This window comes from Schistocerca americana, chromosome 2 (assembly GCF_021461395.2).
Source record: "Schistocerca americana isolate TAMUIC-IGC-003095 chromosome 2, iqSchAmer2.1, whole genome shotgun sequence".
Taxonomy (NCBI): Eukaryota; Metazoa; Arthropoda; class Insecta; order Orthoptera; family Acrididae; genus Schistocerca; species Schistocerca americana.
The window spans coordinates 115,904,019-115,927,405 of NC_060120.1; the positions used below are offsets into that span (position 1 = coordinate 115,904,019).

The following is a 23,387-nucleotide window of genomic DNA, read 5'->3' on the forward strand; positions in this document are numbered from 1 at the left end:
GAGAAGGCCTACGACACCTGCTGGAGAACTGGTATCCTCCATACTCTTTAAATGTGGGGTTTCCACGGGCACTTGCCCTGTTTTCTTCGGGCATTTTTACAAGACTGAGTTTTCAAGGTGTATGTGTGGATTCTGCCTTGTCAAACACCTTTATTCATAAAAATGGTATGCCTCTGGGTTCCGTCCTGAGCATCAACCTCTTTCCTATCACCATTAACCCTATAATGGCTTGTCTCCCGCCAGGTGTCTCGGGCTCCCATTTTGTCAATAATTTTGCCATCTATTGCAGTTCCCACAGACCTGACTCACTGAGCGGTGTCTTCAGCGCTGTCTGTATTGTCTTCACTCCTGGAGCATCGCCAAAGGCTTTTGCCTTCCCACTGACAAAACCATTTGTATGAATTTCTGGTGGTGCAAATGGTTTCTCCCACCATCTTTACATCTTGGACCTGTTGCCCGTCCATTCGTTGACACTACGAAATTCCTGGGGCTCGTGCTTGATAGGAAACTGTCTTGGTCCTCCCATGTCTCTTACTTGGCAGCCCACTGTACGCGGACCCTCAATGTCCTACATGTCCTCAGTTCCTCAATGGTACTTCATGGAGTGCTGATCGAACCACTCCCTTCCGTTTGTAATGATCCCTTGTCTGTTCAAAAATCGACTATGGGTGCTTTTTTTTATGCATATGTATGCCCATCTATTTTATGCCATCTCAACACTATCCATCATCATGGCATCCATTTGACAACGGGCGCCTTTTACACCAGCCCGGTTGCGAGTCTGCATGCTGAAGCTGCTGAACTACCATTGTCCTATCGCCATGACTTTCTCTTCAGCAGGTATGCATGCCGTTTGTCTGCCATGCATGGCCAGCCCTCCTATGCCTCCTTCTTTGATGATTCCTTAGATCGTCAGTATGGGGCTCGTCCCTCTTCTCTGTTTCCTCCTGGAGTACGCTTTCGCCACTTGCTACGGCGGCTTAACTTCACGCTACCTGCAACTTTCCCAGTGGGTGTGAACCCTTCACCACCTTGGCTATGTGAAGCGGCCCATGTTAATCTTGGCCTTCATTCACTTCCTAAGGATACTACTCCAGCCTCGGTCTATCACCTTCAGTTTCACGACCTTCGCATGGAACTTAGCACTAGTACCTTTGTATAAACTGATGGCTCTTGGACTTGCTGTGGGGTCAGGTGTGCTTTCGTCATTGGCACCCGTGTCTTTCGATATCAGCTTCCGGCACACTCCTCAGTATTTACAGCCGAGCTTTTCGCCTTGTAGTAGGCCACAGAGTACATCCAGCAACACAACCTTCCCAGTTGTGTCCTCTGCTCAGACTCACTCGGCGCCCTCCAAAGTCTCTGTGCGCTGTACACTGTTCATCCCTTAGTGGAGTGGTTCCAGGAAAACTCTCACTTGCTCACTCATGGTGGAGCCAATGTCATGTTTCTGTGGGTCCCTGGTCATGTCGGTCTGCGAGGAAACGAGGCTGCGGCCAAGGCTGCAGTCCACTTACCTCAGCCCACGAGTACCTCTGTTCCCTCCAATGATCTCTTCAGTGCCGTCTGTCAGGTGGTGGTGTCTCTTTGGCATTGCCAGTGGTCCTTCCTTCACGGGAATAAGTTTCGGCTTATTAAGCCTCTTCTGGCACCTTGGACAACCAACTCTCGGCCCTCCCACTGGGAGGAGATTATTTTAACTCGGCTGCATATTGGGCACTGCCTTTTTAGCCATCGTCATTTGCTCAGCAGCACTGCCCCACCACTTTGTACGCATTGTGACCAAATTTTAACTGTCCACTATTACTTGCTGGAATGCCCTTTTTTTTACCAATTTACGTTCCAGCTTGGGTTTGCCATCTGATTTATCAGCCGGTTTAGCGAATGATGCACGGGCTGTCGACCACATTTTACTTTTTATCCACCGAAGCAATATGGCGAAGGCCATTTACTTTTTAGTTTTGAATCTCCATTTTTCTACAGTGTTTTTTAGCCCTTTTTCCATGTGCCTTGTTTCGCTGTCTCCTATTCTGTCCATTGGGACTGACATATCATCATTTCCCTCGTCTCTATGTTTGTGTTCTATAGTTTTGACTTGGGTGCGTATGACAGTTGTTTTTTGCACACTAAAACAAAACAAAAAAAATCTCCCTTGGCTTATCTTTCCAGTCTCCCACCACCTCCCAAAGTCCCACTATCTGGCCACAGAAGAGTGTTCCCCTTGTAACTCAGTACCACCCAGGACTGGAGCAGCTGAATTACATTCTCCGCCAGGGTTTTGACTACCTCTCTTCATGCCCTGAAATGAGAAATGTCCTGCCTGCTATCCTTCCCACCCCCTCCACAGTGGTATTCCGCCGTCCACTTAACCTATGCCATATACTCGTCCATCCTTACACAACTCCAGCTCCCAATCCCTTACCTCGTGGCTTGTACCCCTGTAATAGACCTAGATGCAAGACCTGTCCCATACTTCCTCCCACCACCACCTACCCCAGTTGTCACAAACATCACTTATCCCATTAAAGGCAGGGCTACCTGAGAAACTAGTCATGATCTACAATCTAAGCTGCAACCACTGTGGTGCAGTCTATGTGGGCATGACAACCAAGAAGCTGTCTGTCTGCATGAATGGCCACCGTCAAACTGTGGTCAAGAAACAAGTGGATCACCCTGTTGCTGAACATGCTGTCCAACACGACGACATCCTTTATTTCAATGACTGCTTCACAGCCTGTGCCATATGGATCCTTCCCACCAACACCAGCTTTTTTTGAATTGTGCAGGTGAGAAATTTCCCTACACACAGCCATCATTCCACCACCACACCCAGTCTTTTTACTTCCCTCGCCCTCTCTCCATCTCTCCCTTGTCCTCCGTCTAACCTACAGCACCTCACTGTCTGCCACCCCTACCATACTATCCCTCCCCCTCCTCCTCCCACCCCAGCCTCCTCTTCATCCCCACCCAGTCGCCATTCCCATCATGCACTGGTGCTACTGCTGCCGTTCACAGTGTGGTTTCAGTTGCGCGAGACTGCAGTAGTGTCTGTGAGTTGCATTTTGTGTGTGTGTGTGTGTGTGTGTGTGTGTGTGTATTTTTGATGAAGGCCTTACTGGCCACAAGCTTTATGTGTGACAGTCCTTTTTATTGTGCCTATTTGCGACTCAGCATCTCCACTATATGGTGAGTAGCAACTTTTCTTTTCATAGTACTGTTACATTCCATCCTGGATTTTCCATTGTTTGATTCCTTCTGAGTTTCAACACTTCCGCTGTCCACCAAACTCCCCAGACATGAACATTATTGAGCATATCTGTGATGCCTTGCGACATGCTGTTCAGAAGAGATCTCCACCCCCTCGTACTCATATGGATTCATTGTGTTAATTTCCTCCAGTACCACTACAGACGCTAGTCAAGTCCATGCCACGTATTTTGCGGCACCTCTGTGTGCTTTCGGGGCCCTACACTATATTTGTCAGGTGTACCAGTTTCTTTGGATTTTTAGCATATATTTCTAGAGTAATCATTTCAAGCTGGTTCGTGAAACTTAAATGGACTTTGTCGCGATAGTTTACATCTGTCTTCAAGTGTCTTTTAGTTTCATTCCTTCAGTGTCTCTGTGACACTCTCCCATGGATTAAACAAACCTGTGACCCTTCTCTGTTACATTCAGTATCCCCTGTTAGTCCTATTGTGTACAGGTATCACACTTGAGGAATATTCTAGAACCAGTTGCACGAGTGATTTGTAAGCAATCTCCTTTGTAAACTGATTGCACATCCCCAGTATTCTATCAATAAACTGAAGTCTACCACTTGCTTTACCCCTGACTGAATATGTGTAGTCATTCCATTTCATATCTCTACAAAGTGTTACACCCAGATATTTGTATGAGTTGGCAGATTCCGACAGTGACTCGCTGATATTATAGTCATAGGATACTATGTTCTTTCGCTTTGTGAACAACAAAATTTTAAATTTCTGAACATTTAGAGCAAGTTGCCAATCTCTGTACCACGTTGAAATCTTATCAAGATCTGACTGAATATTTTTGCAGCTTCTTTTAGGTAGTACTTCATTATAGATACTTCTGCAAGAAGCCTGATTTTGCTATTAATATGGTCTGCTAGGTCATTAATATATAACATGAACAGTAAGGATCTGAATGCACATCCCTGGAGCACACCCGAAGTTACTCGTACATCTGACAATGACTCAAACATCCAAGATAACATGCTCAATACAAATTTCACTTGATATCTCATATGATCCTAATTTTGACTATAATTGTAGGTGTGGTACTGATTCAAATGCCTTTCAGAAATCAAGAAATACTGCAAATCATACTCTTTATGCTAATATTTCCGATTGGACAACATTTATGGGGGAAGATTGTTAAATACTACTTGTGTTGCATGTCAGAGTATTTTTTTATTGAATGGGGACTTTGAATCAGTTATTTTCATTTGAGTAGTGGGTTAACTACACTGCTGTTGGCTGCTGTGTTGTATGCTGTCTCGTGTGGAATCTCATTTCTAATGAATTTGTCATTAATAGAATATTAAACACTATTGTCTTTAACACCATTACCCCTCCCATAAAGAGAAGCAAGGTGGGAGAAGAAAAAACCTTGGAATGTCCCGAGGGAAACATCAGAATAAAGAATGGTGATTTTGGCATTGTTTTTATCTCACCACAGTGGCCGAAGTATAGGCATGTGTAAAGGAAACATTTTTATGTGCTTATAAATAATATGTATTCCTGCAAATGATTTCACTTAACTGTTAATAGCTTTTATTTATAACCATTACTGACCATCTACTGTCAAATTTCAGGCTCCAGAGAGTGGTAGACCACAGTTGGCAAGATCCCAGGATGATGCAATGGTCGGTTACATGTTCCAGCGACCACATTCAGATCCAGATTTTCCCTTACCGCCACCTTTCACAAAACAGCATCCTCGCTGGGCACTGGGAGATGAAAGTATTGACGTGAGTGGAATTTTGTGCAATGTGTTGTTTAAAATACACAAGGAAGGCAACCTTCACTGCCTCTCTCTCTCTCTCTCTCTTTCTCTCTCTCCCCCTCCCTCCCTTTCTCCCTCTCCCCTCCCCCTCCCCCTCTCCCCTTCCCCTCCCCATCCCCCTCCCCCTCTCCCCTTCCCCTCCCCATCCCCCTCCCCCTCCCCCTCTCCCCTTTCAAACCCCTCTCCCCTTTCAAACCCCTCTCCTCTCTCCTGCCCCCCTCCCTCACTCCCCCCTCTCCTCTCTCCTGCCCCCTCCCTCTCTCCTGCCCCCTCCCTCTCTCCTGCCCCCTCCCTCTCTCCTGCCCCCTCCCTCTCTCCTGCCCCCTCCCTCTCTCCTGCCCCCTCCCTCTCTCCTGCCCCCTCCCTCTCTCCTGCCCCCTCCCTCTCTCCTGCCCCCTCCCTCTCTCCTGCCCCCTCCCTCTCTCCTGCCCCCTCCCTCTCTCCTGCCCCCTCCCTCTCTCCTGCCCCCTCCCTCTCTCCTGCCCCCTCCCTCTCTCCTGCCCTCTCCCCCTCCCTCATCTCCCTCCTCTCCCCCTCCCTCATCTCCCCATCCCTCTCTCCACCTCCCTCTTCTCCGTCTCTCTGCCTCCCCTCCCTCTTCTCCGTCTCTCTGCCTCCCCTCCCTCTTCTCCGTCCGTCTCTCTGCCTCCCCCCCCCTCTCTCTCTCTCTCTCTCTCTCTCTCTCTCTCTCTGTCTCTGTCTCTGTCTCCTTCTCCTTCCCCCTCCCCCTCCCCCTTCCCTCCTTCCTTCCTTCCATCCCACTCCCCCCAGTTGTGTCTGTAGAACTGTCATTTTGCAGTACCATGGCCATACCAATTGATCCCACAGACACACTAATTTCTTTGATACAAACAATTGTGAAGAAAGTTGTTTACGCTTCCTCTCCCTTCACTCAGCTTACAGGTGTTGTGTTTCATGTCCCAACCGGTCTCTTGTGATGGAGTGAAAGTTAATAGCTGAGTTAGGATAATTATCTTCCTCATATCGTTTTTTTGAAAATCTTGTATCAAGGACTTTTTAATAATCATATTAAAATATACATATTTCTTACTCAGAAGTATAAATGAAAATTAATTTATGTATCATTTTAACTGCATTAGAACATTTGTCTGATGCCTTTAGTCTTTGCTTTGCTGCTTGATATTTGTCTTGTTCCTAGCCCAGGATTTCATATAGTGTCCTAAGTATCGTGTGCTTTTCTTAGGCAGGATTTTGCATGGTGTACCTTATCTGCCACATTTTTCTTCTTTTGTGAGTCATTGGTGTTTCTTCACTTCCCCCTTGTAGTGCTCACACTTAGGAATTCGTCGTAATGTAATAAGTATGTAGCAGTATATCTATGGTGGTTTCCTATTAACAAGACTCATGTCTGGAGCTCAAGATGATCAAGATTACATAAAATCTTTACATTGAGGAAGCAATAGACTCAGTATCAATTTTTTATTGGTGCTGCAGAGAGAGTGTATTTCATTAAGATCAATAGTTTTATTGAGAGACAGCTGTCAGACTTACAAGTGTTCAAGTTTAAACAACACATTATTCCTGCTAACATACATAGTAAGTACTTCAATTAAATATTCTTGCTTGCATATCATATATATGAGAGTAGAATGAAAAGGATAGATTACCACTTATCATATAGCAGCGATGCTGAGTCGCAGATAAACAAAACAAAAAGCCTGTCAATCAAGTTTCTATCGATCTGATATAATTAAATTTTCCATGACATATATGAGTCTCAACTGTATCCATGATAATGATGTGTTTAGTCCCCCTTAAGCATCCCAACAACCACCACCATGATAATGATGAAAGCTGAAGAAATGAATTAAAATTTGTGCCACAGCCAGGACTCTCCATTATGTCCAATACCAGAGAGTTTCGGCAGTAGAAGGAGGGGAAAATAAGCTGAAGATAGGAATTGAAGTTCATGTTGGGGAGGGCATTGGACTAGAGTAGTCCGTGCAGCTGTGTTACCTGTACTGCTACAGTTAGGTGATGGCTAGCACACCAGAGAGACCCAGGTTCAAGGAGACCCGGGTTCACGTCCCAGCCGTGGCACAAATTTTAATTAATTTGTTCAGCTTCCATCATTATCATAAGAGAGCTTTCAGCCAAATAGGCCTTCATCAGAATCATACGAGGTGGAATCCAAAATTTTTGGGACTGGTGTTGCCATCTGGAAAGTAGGAGTAGTAGATCTTTGTACTGCTAGGTGGCGAGAGCTGCATATCTGATGAGTCAGTGTGGGGAGTGGCATTCTGCTGGGAGGACGTGTTGCATGTCCACAGTAATTTCTGTAATACTCTGTGTTTGGTGTGTGGCGATTTTACGATGGATCTGCGAACAGAACAGCGCGTGTGTATCAAATTCTGTGCGAATCTCGGGAAAAGTGCTATGTAGACCCTTGCAATGATTCGACAAGTGTTTGAGGGGCAGAGCATGAGCCGTACGCGTGTGTTTGATTGGCATGCTCAGTTCAGGGCTGGCCATACAGACGTTGAAGATGAAGATGATGCTCACACTGGAAGGCCCGTTAGCCGCACAACACTAGACATTGTTGCCAAACTTCAACAATTGGTTCGTGCGGATCGGCGTGAACCATTCAAGACCTTGCGGATGAAGTGGGTATTGGTTATGGGACATGTCAATTAATGTTAACTGATGAATTGGGCATGCATCGTGTTGCCGCAAAATTTGTGCCAAGGATCTAGACTGCCGATCAGAAGGCACAGCGTGTTGAAGTGTGCACAGATTCGTCAGACTGAATCTGATGATCTAATCTTCTTGTTACAAGTTATCACCGGCAACGAGAGCTGGATTTACGGTTATGACCCAGAGACAAAACAACAATCGTCCCAGTGGAAGAGTCCAGACTCTCCAAGAACCAAAAATGCGAGAGAGGTGAAGAGCAAAGTGAAGAACATGATTATTGTTTTCTATGATACCAAGGGAGTTGCGCTCAAAGAGTTCATTCCACCCAACCAATCAGTGAATTCCGTGTACTGCTGTGACACTTTGCAATGGCTCCATGAAAATGTGCAGCGACGATGGCCCGAACTTTGGCATCAAGGGAACTGGCTGCTGCATCATGACAACGCACCCTGTCACACGTCCTTGCTCACTGGGAAACAACATGGCGGTTGTACCCCACCCGCCGTACTTGCCAGATTTGGCACCTTGTGACTTCGCGCTATTCCCAAAACTGAAACTCAAGTTGAAAGGCCCTCAGTTCGACATTCTAGAGAGGATTCAAGAAGCATTGCTGTCAGTGATAAACACCCTCAAAGAACAGGACTTCCAGAAAATGTTTCACCAGTGGCAGAAGCACTGGGATCAGTGTGTACATGCGGATTGGAACAATTTTGTGGGTGTGGTGACCATTATTCCAAAGGTAAGGTTTTTAACAGGTGGCAGCACCAGACCCAAAAACGATGGATAGCTCCTCGTACACACACACACACACACACACACACACACACACACACACACACACACACTCACACTCACAAAAGCACATGTAAGTGCAACTCTCACACATGACCACAATCTCTTTCTGCCAAGACCAGACACAGTCTGGCCTCGACAGCCAAAGACTGTAGTGTTGTGTGTGTGTGTGTGTGTGTGTGTGTGTGTGAGAGAGAGAGAGAGAGAGAGAGAGAGAGAGAGAGAGAGAGAGAGAGGGGGGGGGGGGGGGCTGATTCTGATTCAGGCATTTTTGCCAGTTTGTTCCCACTGTGGATGCCCTGGATTCATTGCATGTTCCAGCAGAGAAAGAAGACAGCTATTTGACGACTACTGAACTGCTAAATGCCTACGTGTGCCAGTCAATTGGTGACGAATATGGTTGACCTGTGATACCAAGCCCCTTTAGCCACCAAATTCAGAAACCTAAGGAAGGTGACCACCCATCGAGGTGAGACCACTGTTGCTGAAAATTCTCTGTGGACGACAGTTACCAAGATATCAAGAAATGTCATTGACATCATTGTCAGTGGCCAACTTATCTGTCATTAGCAGACTAAGGCTCCATTATCTCTCTAATGTCGAAAGCTTATCCTAATTGGAAGTGTGCATTCCGTGATACAAAAGAGGTGGTGCTGTTGTCGTAAATGTGAAATGTGTCATGCCAACAGGAATGTGTAACGGAAGAAAAATTATCAGAGAGAGAACACAGACTTTATAACAGAATTTACTCATACTGTTGTCCTCAGGTGGGTCTTCTTGTAGGCGTCATTAATAGTCATAGTCTGTGGAAGATCAGAGGTCCAGATTGACAAAGCTATTTCAGCAAGCACACATAACAAATATTGCTCTGGACAAGTGTTTGCTGTTGAAGACCTTATTATCTCGCCATCAAGACAAGTTCTAGTTGTTGACCTAGATGATCAGTTAAACTGCGAAGATTTTGTTGATTGCAAAAGACTGCTCAGGCTCACAAACAGTGTAGTGGAGGAAGCTACTATCGAGTCACTATTGACATCTGGCCTGACGGAGGAACACCGACAAAGCTGTGTTGTGACAACATTTGAATGCTTTCAAATCAGGAATGGAGAAAAGACCATATAGTGATTGGCAAAGTTCTCTATCAACACTGAGGATCATCCACCAATTAGCCAGCAATTGTGTAGGGTGTTATCGGTTGAACTATGGGTAATTGGGGAGGAAGTGGAGGTGAGGCTGCCAGATGACATCATAGAACCTCTAGAGTCCTTGCTTCTCTTCTGTGGTCTATTTGAAGAAGAAAGATGGCAATTGGCATTTCTGTGTTGACTACTGATGGATGAACAAAATAATGAAAAAACATGTCAACCCAAGGCCACGTGTTGGATGACATACTGGATTGCCTGAAATGAGCATTAAGTATTTCTCAGCTATGGTCATGCAGCCAGGTTACTGACAAATCAAGGGTCATGAAGCTGACCAGAAGAAGACTATCTTCATAACATCTGACAAAGTTATGCTGTTTTGACTCTGTAAATCTCCAGCCACCTTCAAAAGTATCAAGGACAACTTGCTTCAACGCTATAAATCACAGTGTGTCTTTGCTATTTGGATGACATTGATGTGTTTTTAAAGACAGTTGAAGAATGTATAAGCTGCCTGACAACAGTGTTGAAGTGTGTTCAGACTGCAGGCCCTTTGCCAGAGTCTGAAAAAGTGCCTCTTTGTTTGGAAGGAGACAACAAATTTCTCTGAGACAATGTGTAAGAAAGGTTTTTCTTGCCTCCTTAGGCACTAACATCTTCTCCAGGCCAAGCATGGTTTGAGAATAATGCCAAGGCAGGAATTCACATGGACACTAGCAGTTGAGGGGTAGATGCGGCTGTAGTACAAATTCAGGAAGGTGCCAAAAAAGTAATAGCTAATGGTTTCAGAATACTCTCAAAGTCAGAGGAGAACTACTCTACAACCAAGGAATAGTGCCTTGCAGTTGTTTGAGCCATGAATAAGTTCCATCTGTATGTATTTGGCTAACCATTCACTGTTGTGACCACCATTCTCAATTCTGGCTGATAGCCTGAAGTTTCTGTCAGATTGACTGGCTATATGGGCATGAGGCAATTATCTCCGAGGCATCTCTATTACCAATTCCACCTGCAACAGCACCATTCCACCAATTTGACATCAACCTTATTCGGGATATTTCCAAAGTCAACAGATGGGAATCAATGGATGACAGTTTGTACTGACTACCTTACCAGTTATGCTGTCACCAATGTCGTGCCAAGTGCTATAGCTTCGGAAATTGCAATATTCCATGTAGAAGACATTTTGAAGCTAGGATAACTCTGTGTGACGGTGTCTGATGGTGGAAAAATCTTCGCAGTGCCTGAGCGGTTCTAGACACTTCAGTCCAGAACCGCGCGACTGCTACGCTCGCAGGTTCGAATCCTGCCTCGGGCATGGATGTGTGTGATGTCCTTAGGTTAGTTAGGTTTAAGTAGTTCTAAGTTCTAGGGGACTGATGACCTCAGATGTTAAGTCCCATAGTGCTGAGACATTTGAACCATTTTGAAAAATCTTCCACTCAAGACTAATACCAGAGATAATTTCATGTTTTGACATCACCCACAGGATGGCATCTGCCCACCAGTCATAGATGAATAGCCTCCCAGAATGGTTAAATAATGTATTGGCAGACATGTTCTCGATGTATGGTGGTTTTGAATAGAGATTGGTATACAGTACTCCTCTTTGTGGCATGTAGAGAGTAGCTAGAGACTAAAGACTTCACACCATTCTTTTTCCTCCATAGTTATGAGGCCAGTATGGCAATGGATTCAATGTCCCCTTTCAGCTGGATGATATCCAGTATTATTAAGTGAAATGCCTGATCACCAGGACCGAAGAAGCAAGACAGCTGGTGTACGGACTCTGGATACCCAGGGGAAGGACCAATAATACTATAATCCCAAGCACAGTCCAGTGAGATGCATCCTGGGATCCTTGGTATGTGTTTTTACACCTGTATGGAAAGTGGCACTGCTGGAAAAGTTGCTAAAACTCTACTTTGGGTCACATCATATCCTTTGTTACTTATTGGATGCCACATATGAAGTTGATGATTACAACCCTTCATCAAGAAGAGTGCAGATATGTCATTCATGGCCTTCATATGAAGCCATACTGCAGTCCTGAGGCACAGATTGATGATGGAGACTTCTAATTCAAGGAAACTGAAGGCATGCTTGACAATAGCGAAACTTCGATGGCAGGAGCTACGTTTGACGTTCATCATAATGAAGCAGATGTGACAATGTGACCAGAACATGATGATCCTTTGATGTTGCTATAAAGAGGATCCTTGTCATGATCTAGTTCCTGGGTGCTATAATCAGCTCTAGTGAGAACTTCTAAAAGAAAAGGTCACTTTTTCTCCAGGGGACGGAGAAATGCCATGAGCCATGCTGCTTGCTTGTAGAGCAGCTTGCCCTGTGCATATAGCCAGACTAAATTAATCCAATATTTGAGAATGAGAGTACTTAGTGACTTGCAACAAATTCCACACACAATTTCAAATCTTCACGAGACTTTTTCTTGGCCACACCCCCCGCAAAATGAGGAATGGAAAACAGTTTATTGCTTATTACATTCTCACTGTTCGTGCAATTCAACTGCCCCATCTGGCATGAGGTTTTAATTGCTTCTTTACTGCTAACTGGATTAGCAACACACTTTGCAGACAGTATTCCCATATACTACAGCATGTATCTGCAAAAATATATCATTGTATGACACATAGTTAAGGAGGTATGACATCATAAACATTGAGCTGTCTGAGAAGGAAACTGCAGGGTAAAATTTGCTACAAGTTCAGGTGAAATATGTCAAATATATGTGATATGTGTACTCAGGCAAAGATGCAGGTAAAAAGCTCCTCTTAAACCCCTGGACTGATTCCAGATAACTTTGTATGTACATTAATTACTATCTGGGAAGAAATATTGTGGGTTAAGAACCAGGAACCTCCTATTGGGATCAGGGTAAAAATGTATGGAGAGAATGCAGGAGGAGATGGACAGAGATAGGGAAGAGGAGAAGATGGACAGAGAGGGAGGGCAGGGAGATTGACTAATAAAATTGGAATAAATATATACCAAGGCAACTCAGCTTCTGTAATATTTGATGTTTGTATAAATAGCGACAACGGCCTTGCCGCAGTGGATACACCGGTTCCCATGAGATCACCGAAGTCAAGTGCTGTCGGGCGTGGCCGGCAGTTGGATGGGTGACCATCCAGCCGCCATGTGCTGTTGCCATTTTTTGGGGTGCACTCAGCCTCGTGATGCCAATTGAGGAGCTACTCGACCGAATAGTAGCGGCTCCGGTCAAAGAAAACCATCACAACGACCGGGAGAGCGGTGTGCTGACCACACGCCCCTCCTATCCGCATCCTCAGCTTAGGGTGACACGGCGGTCGGATGGTCCTGGGGGGCCACTCGTGGCCTGAAGACGGAGTGCAAGGCAACTCAGCTTCTGTAATATTTCATGTTTGTATAAATAGCGGCACTCTTCATCTAGGAGTTGAGTTATGTTATGTCTGTATGTTGATATCAGTAATAAATGTGCTTTCAGTGATAAATACTGCTCTTCGTTCATGATCTTGCTTTCGGATTTGGACAGAATTGTGGTTAGAATGTGACGGTACTTCAAAGTTCTTCTTTTCTTTTCCTTTTCCATTGGGCTATCTAAGGAGCACGTGCCAATTTCATTGCTCTCTCCTAAGTTCCTTCTTTCTTCTTCCTCCAGTATTATTTCATCTTCTCACTATGTATCCTTTTTCTATCCTCAGACCATTTTGACCCTGTCTTCTTCTGCCTTGGAACCCTTCCATTTTTAATACTTTCTTCTTAAAAATCTATCTCTCTGTTGCACCTCTTTCACTTACATTGTTTGTTTCCAAATCTTTCCTAACTTCTTGAACCCAGGCTATAGTTGACTTCTTGTCCCAAAATATTTAAAAATCTGTTTGGTCAAGTTGTTACCATTCATTCTGTATAAATGTCGAAAATATGGCAGTTGCCTCTTCTGTAACATCTCATTTATGTTTTCCCTATGTTGCAATCTACTTCTTCATTACTTATTAGTTTCAATACCTCTGTGTTTCTTAGTGGTCTGAGTGTTTTTAAAATGATTCTTCCTTCTAGGACTTTAGGTGTGTGTAATTTGTAATTCAGTTCTATCTATTCACTTGCACAGAGACATTCTGGTTGCTGTGTTGTTGTGCTATAATTTCGGGTTTTTAGGCAGAGATATTTTGTTGTAAATGTACTCTTTCACGTACAGCAAATTTTTCTCAGCTATTTTCTTGAATCATACCTCCCAAATATTTAAATTTATTAATCGTCTCTTTCTGTCTAGTATCTGTTACTAGGATTTCTGGTGAACTCTTTATGTACTTCAAAATTCTGTTATTACAGTTACTTTCAATTTCACATGCAACTGTTCCATTAATGTAAATATCCCACTCTACAGTGATTTTATGAAAATCACACAGGGCGGGGGGGTCAGCTTGATGGCCAGCATACAAAACTCATAAATAGAAAACTTCCACTGTAAAAGACATGCATCAAGACACAGTGGACACAATTATAGGACACAAATCAAGAAAATTAAAAATGGTAATAACAAGCAGCAATTGGCCACGGGAGAAGATTAATACCTGAAGTCTTCCGACAGTGCTATGAGCAACTGAGGAAAGAAGTTTTATTTTGAATCCAGAATCTATAGCTGCTGCACATTATTTCAGATGTTACCTTTGATGAAATAAGTAGAGGAATTTACCATAATGATCAGAAACTTGACCAGTGTAGCAGAAGGAGGATTGCAGGTGATGACATAATTGGGGATATATATATTTTCAAAAAGTAAAAGCCCTGGAAAGTCCAGGATGGAATAACAATAATATGAAAGGAATAGAGTTCTACTCACCCCATAGAGGAGGTGTTGAGTTGTAGACAGGCACAATGCAAAAGACTGATAAACATTTAAGTGTTCGGAAAAAAAGTCCTCTTCCCAAAAATATAAAACACACACACACACACACACACACACACACACACACACAACCACTAGTTCCCACAGCTGCTGGGGCCTGACTGCAGACTGTGCTGTGTCTGACCTGAGCGGTAGTCGGCTGTGGTAGAAGGAAGCAGTTTGGGGCAGAGGGGAGGAGGGATAGCAGGGTAAGAGTGGAGCAGTATGCTTTGCTGCCTGTGAGTGTTTGCAGTGACATGCCCATGGTAGTAAGTGGCAGACCCACAGGAAAGCTGGTCTCTTTGCTACGTGGGCGCCATGAAACTGGAAACAGAGGTAATTGGTGTTCGCTGTCAGTGCTCCTGGGTGTTGAAGTGTACAATTCTGGAACAAAAAATTGTGGGAGTTTTCCGGTCCAAATGTTGATGCCATGCGAGGGCACATCTGAATATGTTTTCTGCATCAGCAACCATCCTGGAGTTGACCTTCAACCATTGCTCTACATAAATGGTGCATTATGGGAGTTGCTATCCATTGTTGGCAACTCTTGGAAAACATTAATGACACGATTTCATCCTGGAGGGAACATCAGTAACAGCTTGAATGCTGGGGACAGGAATGGAGAGTGGTAGGATGGATTAGAGACAATTGTGAGTGATGCAACTGCTGTTCAATTCTTTTGGTTGGAGTAGATCCTTCCTGTGGGAAGGAGCAGTAGGAGGCCAAAACTAAAGTGAGCACTTCGTCAAAAGTGTAGTGATGATGCAACTTTTTCATTTTTGTCCTGAATGTGTGGACAAAACATCTCTGCTAGACCATTGGAAGCATGGTGGAATGGTGCCTATGATTCAGTGACATACCATTCTCCGAACAAAACCTGCCATATTCTGCTGATGTGAACTGTGGGCTGTTCTGTATCATGATAGCTTCTGGAGCCCTTCAGTTGCAAAACCATGAGATAAATCCTGGATTGTTTTTGTGGATAATGTAGAGGTCATCTGTGAAACAAATAGAAAACCGCTGCCTACATTGATGATGACTGACCAGGAGTAGCCCAAAGTAGGGGTTGGCAATATCTAGATAACTGCAAGACTGGTAAAGCAAATTACTGACTGACTGGTGCTTCTTGCATGCTTGATAAATCGCGTGTGCCACTACCATTTGGGCAGTATCTTTGTTGACATCTCTCCAAGGAGAAATGTTAGCAAATCAGGCGTTTGGTGAGGACCATTCCCCAGAGATCTTCGTGAGGGAGAGTCAAAATGCAGTGTCAGAGAGCTTGTGGAATGATCGCTCTGGTGTAACGATTGTCCCCTTGAAGCACAAGGATGCTGTTGAGAATAGACAGCTCATACCAATGACACCAATGTGCTTGCATGTCTGGGTGGCCTAGGTTCTTGCAGTCTGCTGGCCAACCATATTTTGATAATTGCCTCACTTATCAGAGAACGGGCTCTTCTGATGACCAATGGGTAGTGACTGCTGCATCCAAGGGCAGACTCACTACCACCTACTTTGCTTCAGCAGCCATGTGAAAACAGACTTCTGGGGCAGTGTCAAACTCAGGGTAATGCCACAGTAAAAGTCTTGATAGGATATCTGTATTCTCATGTGAGCCATGGGCCGGTACTGGATATTTTAATGATACCCTGAAAGGAACACCACCCATCATTGGAGGCAGTGTGCTGGCTTGGTTGGAACCAAAATATACTGGCCAATCTGCCGAGGGCATTGACATTTTAGTCACCAAAAACCACATGGAACGACAACAACAGTGATGGGTGAATAATGAAGACAACACAAAAGTATGACAAGTCCAAAGAGTAAACCGAAGTGAGATCCCAGACGTTGCAGTATCAAGAATCAAGCTACAACACTGCATATAATGAACAATATGAGAGTGCACCCAGAACATGAGTGAGGTCTGGGCCCCTATGCTGCTAGGTGCTGCTAGCTTTATAGCATGGCCACAGGTGCCGATAGACTGCTGCATGGGGCATGGCCCACACTGAGCACTGAGGCAGCAACAGCAGCGCTCTCAGATATTAAGAGCACAGCCTAGCAGCTGTTGTCCAGGTCTGTGTGTTCTGGCGGGCTTTTGAAATGAGCAGGCCATGATACCACAGAGGCCCCTGTTGCATCTACTATGAGTATGCCGTTTGTCAAGGAAGCTGCCTGATACTGTACCCAGGTGCTGAACTGGTCCTTGACTTTAATGGTATCATTACATTAGCTTCTTAGCTGTTTGCCAAACATTTGTAGAAGAGGGTAGTGCTTGCGGCAGTATGTTTCTCAATCGACAGTGGTTGTTAAGGTTCTGGTATTGATTTGGAACAGCAATGGGACCTCATTGTTAACCACTGTTAAAGTCAATCAGAGATAGGGAGAATGGTGGGACACGTAGGATATCAAGACAATAAACACCTGCAGTATCTTCCAAGATACATGTGCTGTGCTGTGGGGTAATTGGTATGCTTGGAAATGTGGTCTACATTTCCATGTGCAATACCATCTGAGCTGGAATTCTGAGGGTTCGGTGGGTGACTGGAAGATTTCAGTTTTGTGTCTTATTTTCCGGCAGGCTGTGCATTTGAATTAACGAAAGTAGCATTGCCGATGGGTTACAGAACAATTGCTGCAGGAGGGCAATAGCTGGGACCTTGGTCTGCCCATAATGTCTTCGTTGGTGGTCAGACACTCAGGCTGGTGCAGAGGCTGGGGCTGAGGGTGCGTTTGGCAAGTTAGGCAGGTGGCAAATGCCTGCGAGTGATCCCACAATGCTGCTGGAGACCAGATTGACTGTTCAAAGGCCTTAATGAGGTCTTGAGGAGGTCATTCTATAGGCCTTCATCTGGAGAGTGGAAGAGGATCATATCCTTAACCAAATATGCTGTGTAAGACTGCTTGCACTGATGGTTTGCGCATTGGAAATGGCAATCTCTCAAAAGGCCTTGTAGCCTTGGTATCCACTTCCTATATGACTATACATTTCACTTATGGCAGCCAAAAAACTTGACACCTGACTGTGATGTGCACGAGTCAGAGTAGTCTGTTTAGCGTGACTACACATTCATAAGCAGGGCGTGAGGTTAGACATCTAGGTTGAGCTAATGCTGTAGTTGGTACACTTCAGGGCGTTTGTGGGCCAAAAAGAATGCACATTGCTGAACATCTAGTACGATGTGCCAGGAAGTATTGTGCAACATGGGTCACACAGTTGGTCCATTGCTTGATTTTCTTGTTAGACGCTTGGAATGGCAGGGGTGCAGCCTGGAATCCTTTCACTAACGAGTCAGAACATTATGGGTGGTTGGAAAGTTTAAGCATTGTCCTGTTCATGACAGCCATCTTCTCAAACACCAGTCATGAGCCTGTTGCATGTTCTGTAGAAGCAGTAAAACTTGTGTGGTCACATTCATAAGGCAAGTAGTGCTGGAATGAAGAACAAATGCCAGTTCACTCAAAACTTAAAAAACACATGAAAACATGCCGTCCACATGGGGCAAGCACACACCTGGAAATGGAGGCCACAAAAACCAAATGCCTCATTGCCAAATGTTGTATCCGACACTGATCGAGGTGCCCAGATGTTACAGCCCATGAAGTATACATAAACTCAAGTCTCCTTCTTGGAGCTCGATTTATGCCACAAAATTGGGAGTTCACTATGTAGTCTGGGTCACAGCAAACAGATACACAATGTATGCTTAATTGACAGAAGGCCAAACTGAATAACAAAATACAAATTACGTATTCAGTAGGAACTGAAAATTTAATAACATGACATGACGATGGCCCAAAAATCAGAGTCCACAATTGGCCACGCTGCAGAGGCCTGGTCTCGGCGAGCTTTAAGTTGGCTGTTCCACACAGCGAAGAGTCCCAATGGGGAAAGCGGGCATTGGAGATCTGGTTGCACGATTCCAAGTGGGCCTCCGAATTCAAGAACTGCACATTGGCTCAGAGAGTTCATCCAGAAGAACTGGTTCAGCACCACTGGGCTCTGCCCTAAATACACACCGAGTGAGGTGGCACAGTGTGTAGCTCACTGGACTCGCATTCGGGAGGACAACGGTTCAAACCTGCGTCCGGCCACTCTGACTGAGGTTTTCTGTGACTACCCTAAATCGCTTCAGGCAAATGCTGGGATGGTTCCTTAGAAAGAGCATGGCTGACTTCCTCCCCATCCTTCCCTAACCCAGTGTTACTGATGATCTCACTGTTTGGGCCCCTCCCACCAAATCAACCAACCAACCTAAATACAGTGGAGTGCCAGGATACTTGTGGACCTACCTGCACACATGTGACTGTGCGGAAACAAGCAGGTCCAAGAGGATGGTGGCCACATGTGGCGAACCTGTTGACCAGGCATGCACTTGAAGTTTCTGTGCTGGTGCTTGTTGACGTGGTCCCTGCAGCTGGCAGTGTAGGCCGTCCATGATGCCCGACATTGCACAAAATCTAACAAATTTTTACTTTCTTCTTTGTTTCTCTTGCAGGATTTTTCGGTATATTCATCTAACATATTGTTTTGATGATCTTTTTTCTCATCAATTGTGTACTTTGGCAGTCAATTTTCCTAATATAACACTGAAATCATCTGTCTTTGCTCTTTTTGACTCTCTGCATCTGTACTGTATTTGTCTGTACTTGTATGTATCTCATCACTTTGAGATTTCATGCTTGCTTTAGTAGTTTCTAGCCGAGCATTTAACTGCCCCAGAGCATGTAAAATTACCTTGCAACCTTCTTCTTTGATGTTTCTGATTACCAATGTCTTGTAGTAAAAACAGTAATATGTGTAAAATTGTTCTTCTCTTGCTGCTGATTGTCACACCAATGTGCCCAAAATATATATACCTTGTTAAGGGAATGCTTTTTGGATGTACACTTTTTTAAACTACACTGAAGCGTCAAAGAAACTGGTATAGACTTGTGTATTCAAATACAGAGATGTGTAAACACGTAGTATACGGTGCTGCAGTCGGCAACGCCTATATGAGACAACAAGTGCCTGGTGCAGTTGTTAGATTGGTTACTTCTGCTGCAATGGCAGGTTATCCAGATTTAAGTGAGTTTGAATGTGGTGTTATAGTCAGCACACAAGTGGTGGGACACATCATCTCCGAGGTAGTGATGAAGTGGGGGCTTTCCAGTGCAGCTATTTCATGAGTGTATCGTGAATATCAGGAATCTGGTAAAACATCAAATCTCTGGCATCGCTGCGGCCAGAAAAATATTCTGCAAGGACGGGACTGATGACAACTGAAGACATCTGTTCAATGTGAGAGAAGTGCAACCGTTCTGCAAATTGCTGCAGATTTCAATGCTGGGCCATCTGCGTGCAAACCAGTCAATGAAATATCATTGATATGGGCTTTCGGAGCTGAGGGCCCTCTCATGTACCCTTGATGACTGCATGACACAAAGCTTTACGCCTCGCCTGGGCCCGTCAACTCAGACATTGGACTGTTGATGACTCTGAAAATTGTTCCCTGGTCAGACTAGTCTCTTTTCAGTTTGTATCAAGTGGATGGACATACACTCGTAAGGAGACAAGCTCATCAATCCATGGACCCTGCATATCAGCAGGGGACTGTTCAAGCTGGTGGAGGCTCTGTAATGGTGTGGAGCATGTGCAGTTAGAGTGATGTGGGACCCCTGATACGTCTAGATTCGACTCTGACATGTGCGTAAGCATCCCGTCTGGTAACCTGCATCCACTCATGTCCATTGTGCATTCTGACGGACATGGGCAATTTCAGCGGGACAATGTGACATCCCATACCTCCAGAATTGTGACAGAGTGGCTCCAGGAACACTCTCCTCAGTTTAAACACTTCATCTGGCCACCAAACTCTGCAGACATGAACATCATTGAGCTTATCTGGCATGCCTTGCAACATCCTGTTCAGAAGAGATCTCCACCCCCTTGTACGCTTATGGATTTATGGACAGCCCTGCAGGATTCATGATGTCAGTTCCCTCCAGCACTGCTTCAGACATTAGTCAAGTGCATGCCATGTTGTGTTGCGGCAGTTCTGAGTGCTCGCTGGGGCCCTACATGATATTAGGCAGGTGTACCAGTTTCTTTGACTATTCAGTGTAGTTCACAACAGACACTACCACCACAATAACAAAAATATGGATTAATTGCAGCTGATTTATTTGCATGACACTTAGCAATACCTGCAACAACCGATCACCTGTACTCAGAGACGTTATTGCTATCAGACAATGTGTGGCTGATGGGGCCGTAGTTCGATGCGGTGGGGTGGTTGTGAAATTGAAAAAGCAGTCATAGTCTTTTTGCAGTCCGTGCTGCCAATCATCCAGTTCATAGATTTTAGTTAATTGAGTGGCTCTGGGGAACACACTGCTGTGTATTTTGCATTTTAGGTCAATCGGTGCTACCCATGAGCATCAGACCATAAAACACCAGAAAAAAGTTCTAAATTCACTCAACAGATGATAGGGCAATGCTTCATGGAAAATACCAGTGGCTGAATGCCATGGAAACATAATGGCTAGACACAGGTAAAATGTCTGGTGGTAAGAGGGGTCCATGTATGTCTTCTGAAATTATAGCCACATTTGATGAATTACATAAAAAACTTACGTTCTTAGTGATCCTGATATTTGTGATTGGGATCCTGAGTACATTCCCATGACTCAAAGGAACCACAATGGCAATGACAACAATGCTGCTGCTGCTGCTGCTGATGATGATGATGATGATGATAATAATAATAATAATAATAATAATAATAATAATAATCGGAAATGACATAAAGTGGAAGATTCACATTGCAATTTCTGACAATTGCCGTGGCCAAAATGAAAATTGCAATATAGTTCTATTTTGGCACGATATAATATCTGGACGATTTCAAGTCGTTGAGTACAACTTCCCCATTAGCAGTCACATGAATTTGCCATCTGGTAGAAATTTTGCGACAACTGAAAATTGCAACTGCAAATAAGGTGTGTACAGTCTGGACGAGTGGTCTGATATCTCCAGATATCGGCCAAGAAAAATACATTTGCTGTATGTAGAATGAAAAGGGAGTACTTCTTTCAGGTAAGACACTTCAAATACGCATTTGTCTTCAGAAAGAATACTGTTGATGATCTGGCTGACACCTAATGAATGTATACAACTGGGAGGTGACATGTGAAAACCCACATCTTTATTCATCAAAACATTACGTCATGACATCTGGCACAGAGTAGTTTCAGGAAACATGGGAGACAAAGTCTATTTTTTATTCTTCAATTTAAATATGATGGGCCTAGGCTCATTAAAAATAAGAAAGCTGCTGATGTCTGTCTATCTTAGATGACATCCCCCCTGTTCATCTTGGAATTTTCTTGTCACTAAACCCAACAGTGTCATGATGATGAGAGTGATGAGTGATTAAGTACTTTCAAGCAATGAGCAATGCAGCTAAGCTTTCCAGTAACTCAGTGTAAATGTTGTCATATGATTGTCTGTCATCAAGTTTTGTTGTCAGCATACATGATTTGAGTAAATAATGGTATCTTCACTGCAGTAATGTGTTTATCTTGGTATATTTCATGTATTGTACTCTGTTCTTTGTTCATTTTATTTCTTTATGTAAGAATATCGATGTGAAAAGCCATCCAGAACAAAATGGTTGTTAGAATAAAATTATTCGGATTTGTGGAATACTGCAAACTTTAATCCTCTATTATCTCCGAACTCTTATTTTGACATTTACAGTTTTGTGCCCCTAAGCAGCACCAATCTTCTGTGACACAATTATTGTCAGCCTATATATTAGTTATTCATCAACACATTAATTCTTTAAACTCAGTTATTCCTTTTTAGACACTATTACTAATGCTTGCAACTGCCCCTTTATTGTGCTGATTGAGGCTTTCCTGCTGCTTGATAGGTTCCCGGGAATTACGCCGGATAATATTGTAAAAACCGCACAAAATTTCAGCTAGACAACTGCCCGCCATCTTCAGGTGCTACTGTCGCGTCGCTGAGAAGCTCCCAGCCGCATTTTCCCGCACCGCGGCGCGCTTCCGCAGACCGTGACCTGTTTCTCCAGCAGAGGGCTCTGGTATTCGATGCCGTATACAATTGGTCTTTGATTATGTTATGCCCCCGCTGGCGCCTCTGCTGTTCTAGAAAGCCAACATATAAATTGGCGAGCTTCTCTGCAACGCGACAGTAGCACCTGAAGATGACGGGCAGCTGTCTCGCTGAAATATTTGCAGTTTTTACAATATTATCCGGTGTAATTCCTGGGAACCTATCAAGCTGCCCCTTTGTTATTTAACAGCTCTCTTAGATATCAAAGAAATGAGGAAAGAGGGTTGGTGATTACATGTTTTGAAGTCTACCATGTGTCCTGAGACCTACGTATACACTGCTTCCTAAGTTCATAGGGATCTGTTTTCAGCGATATTTTTGGAATAATAAAAGTCGCTCTACGTAAATACAGTTCATTAATTCCTGAGACAAGTAAATGGTCCCTAATCTGACTTTTACGCAGTTTCACAGCGCTAGCTCCTTCTGACCACAAGGTAAAATTTGACTTGAAAATTACATTCTGAATGATTAAAGTGACTCACTGGCTCTCAGTATAATTTCTTCCAATATCCTGTAATACCAACAGTCTCCTTATTTATATTAAAATTCCCATATGGCATTAAGGGCAGCGACACATGTAGTAATCTGTGATCTCTCTTCCACATATAACTTTTGATACCTTGCTGAAATGTTGGCAGAACTTATTCCATCATTTTAGAATAGCTTCCTCTATTCACCAGCTCATTAAAGTATTAATAATGCAGATATTTCCTACAACTAACATGAACTGTCCTGACTGTGGGGCCACGCC

General features: G+C 44.1%; 1 protein-coding gene and 1 pseudogene across 4 annotated transcripts in view; both read left to right on the top strand.

Annotated features, from left to right (window-relative positions):
• Positions 1-23,387, top strand: part of LOC124596524 (pumilio homolog 2) — a 596,698-nt gene that overhangs the window by 33,661 nt on the left and 539,650 nt on the right. For all 4 annotated transcript variants that reach the window (XM_047135690.1, XM_047135693.1, XM_047135692.1 and 1 more), the window contains exon 3: positions 4,841-4,996. In XM_047135690.1, the coding sequence (XP_046991646.1) occupies positions 4,841-4,996 (156 nt within the window). The remainder of the gene's footprint in view (positions 1-4,840; positions 4,997-23,387) is intronic.
• On the top strand, positions 12,678-12,794 carry LOC124597094 (annotated as a pseudogene).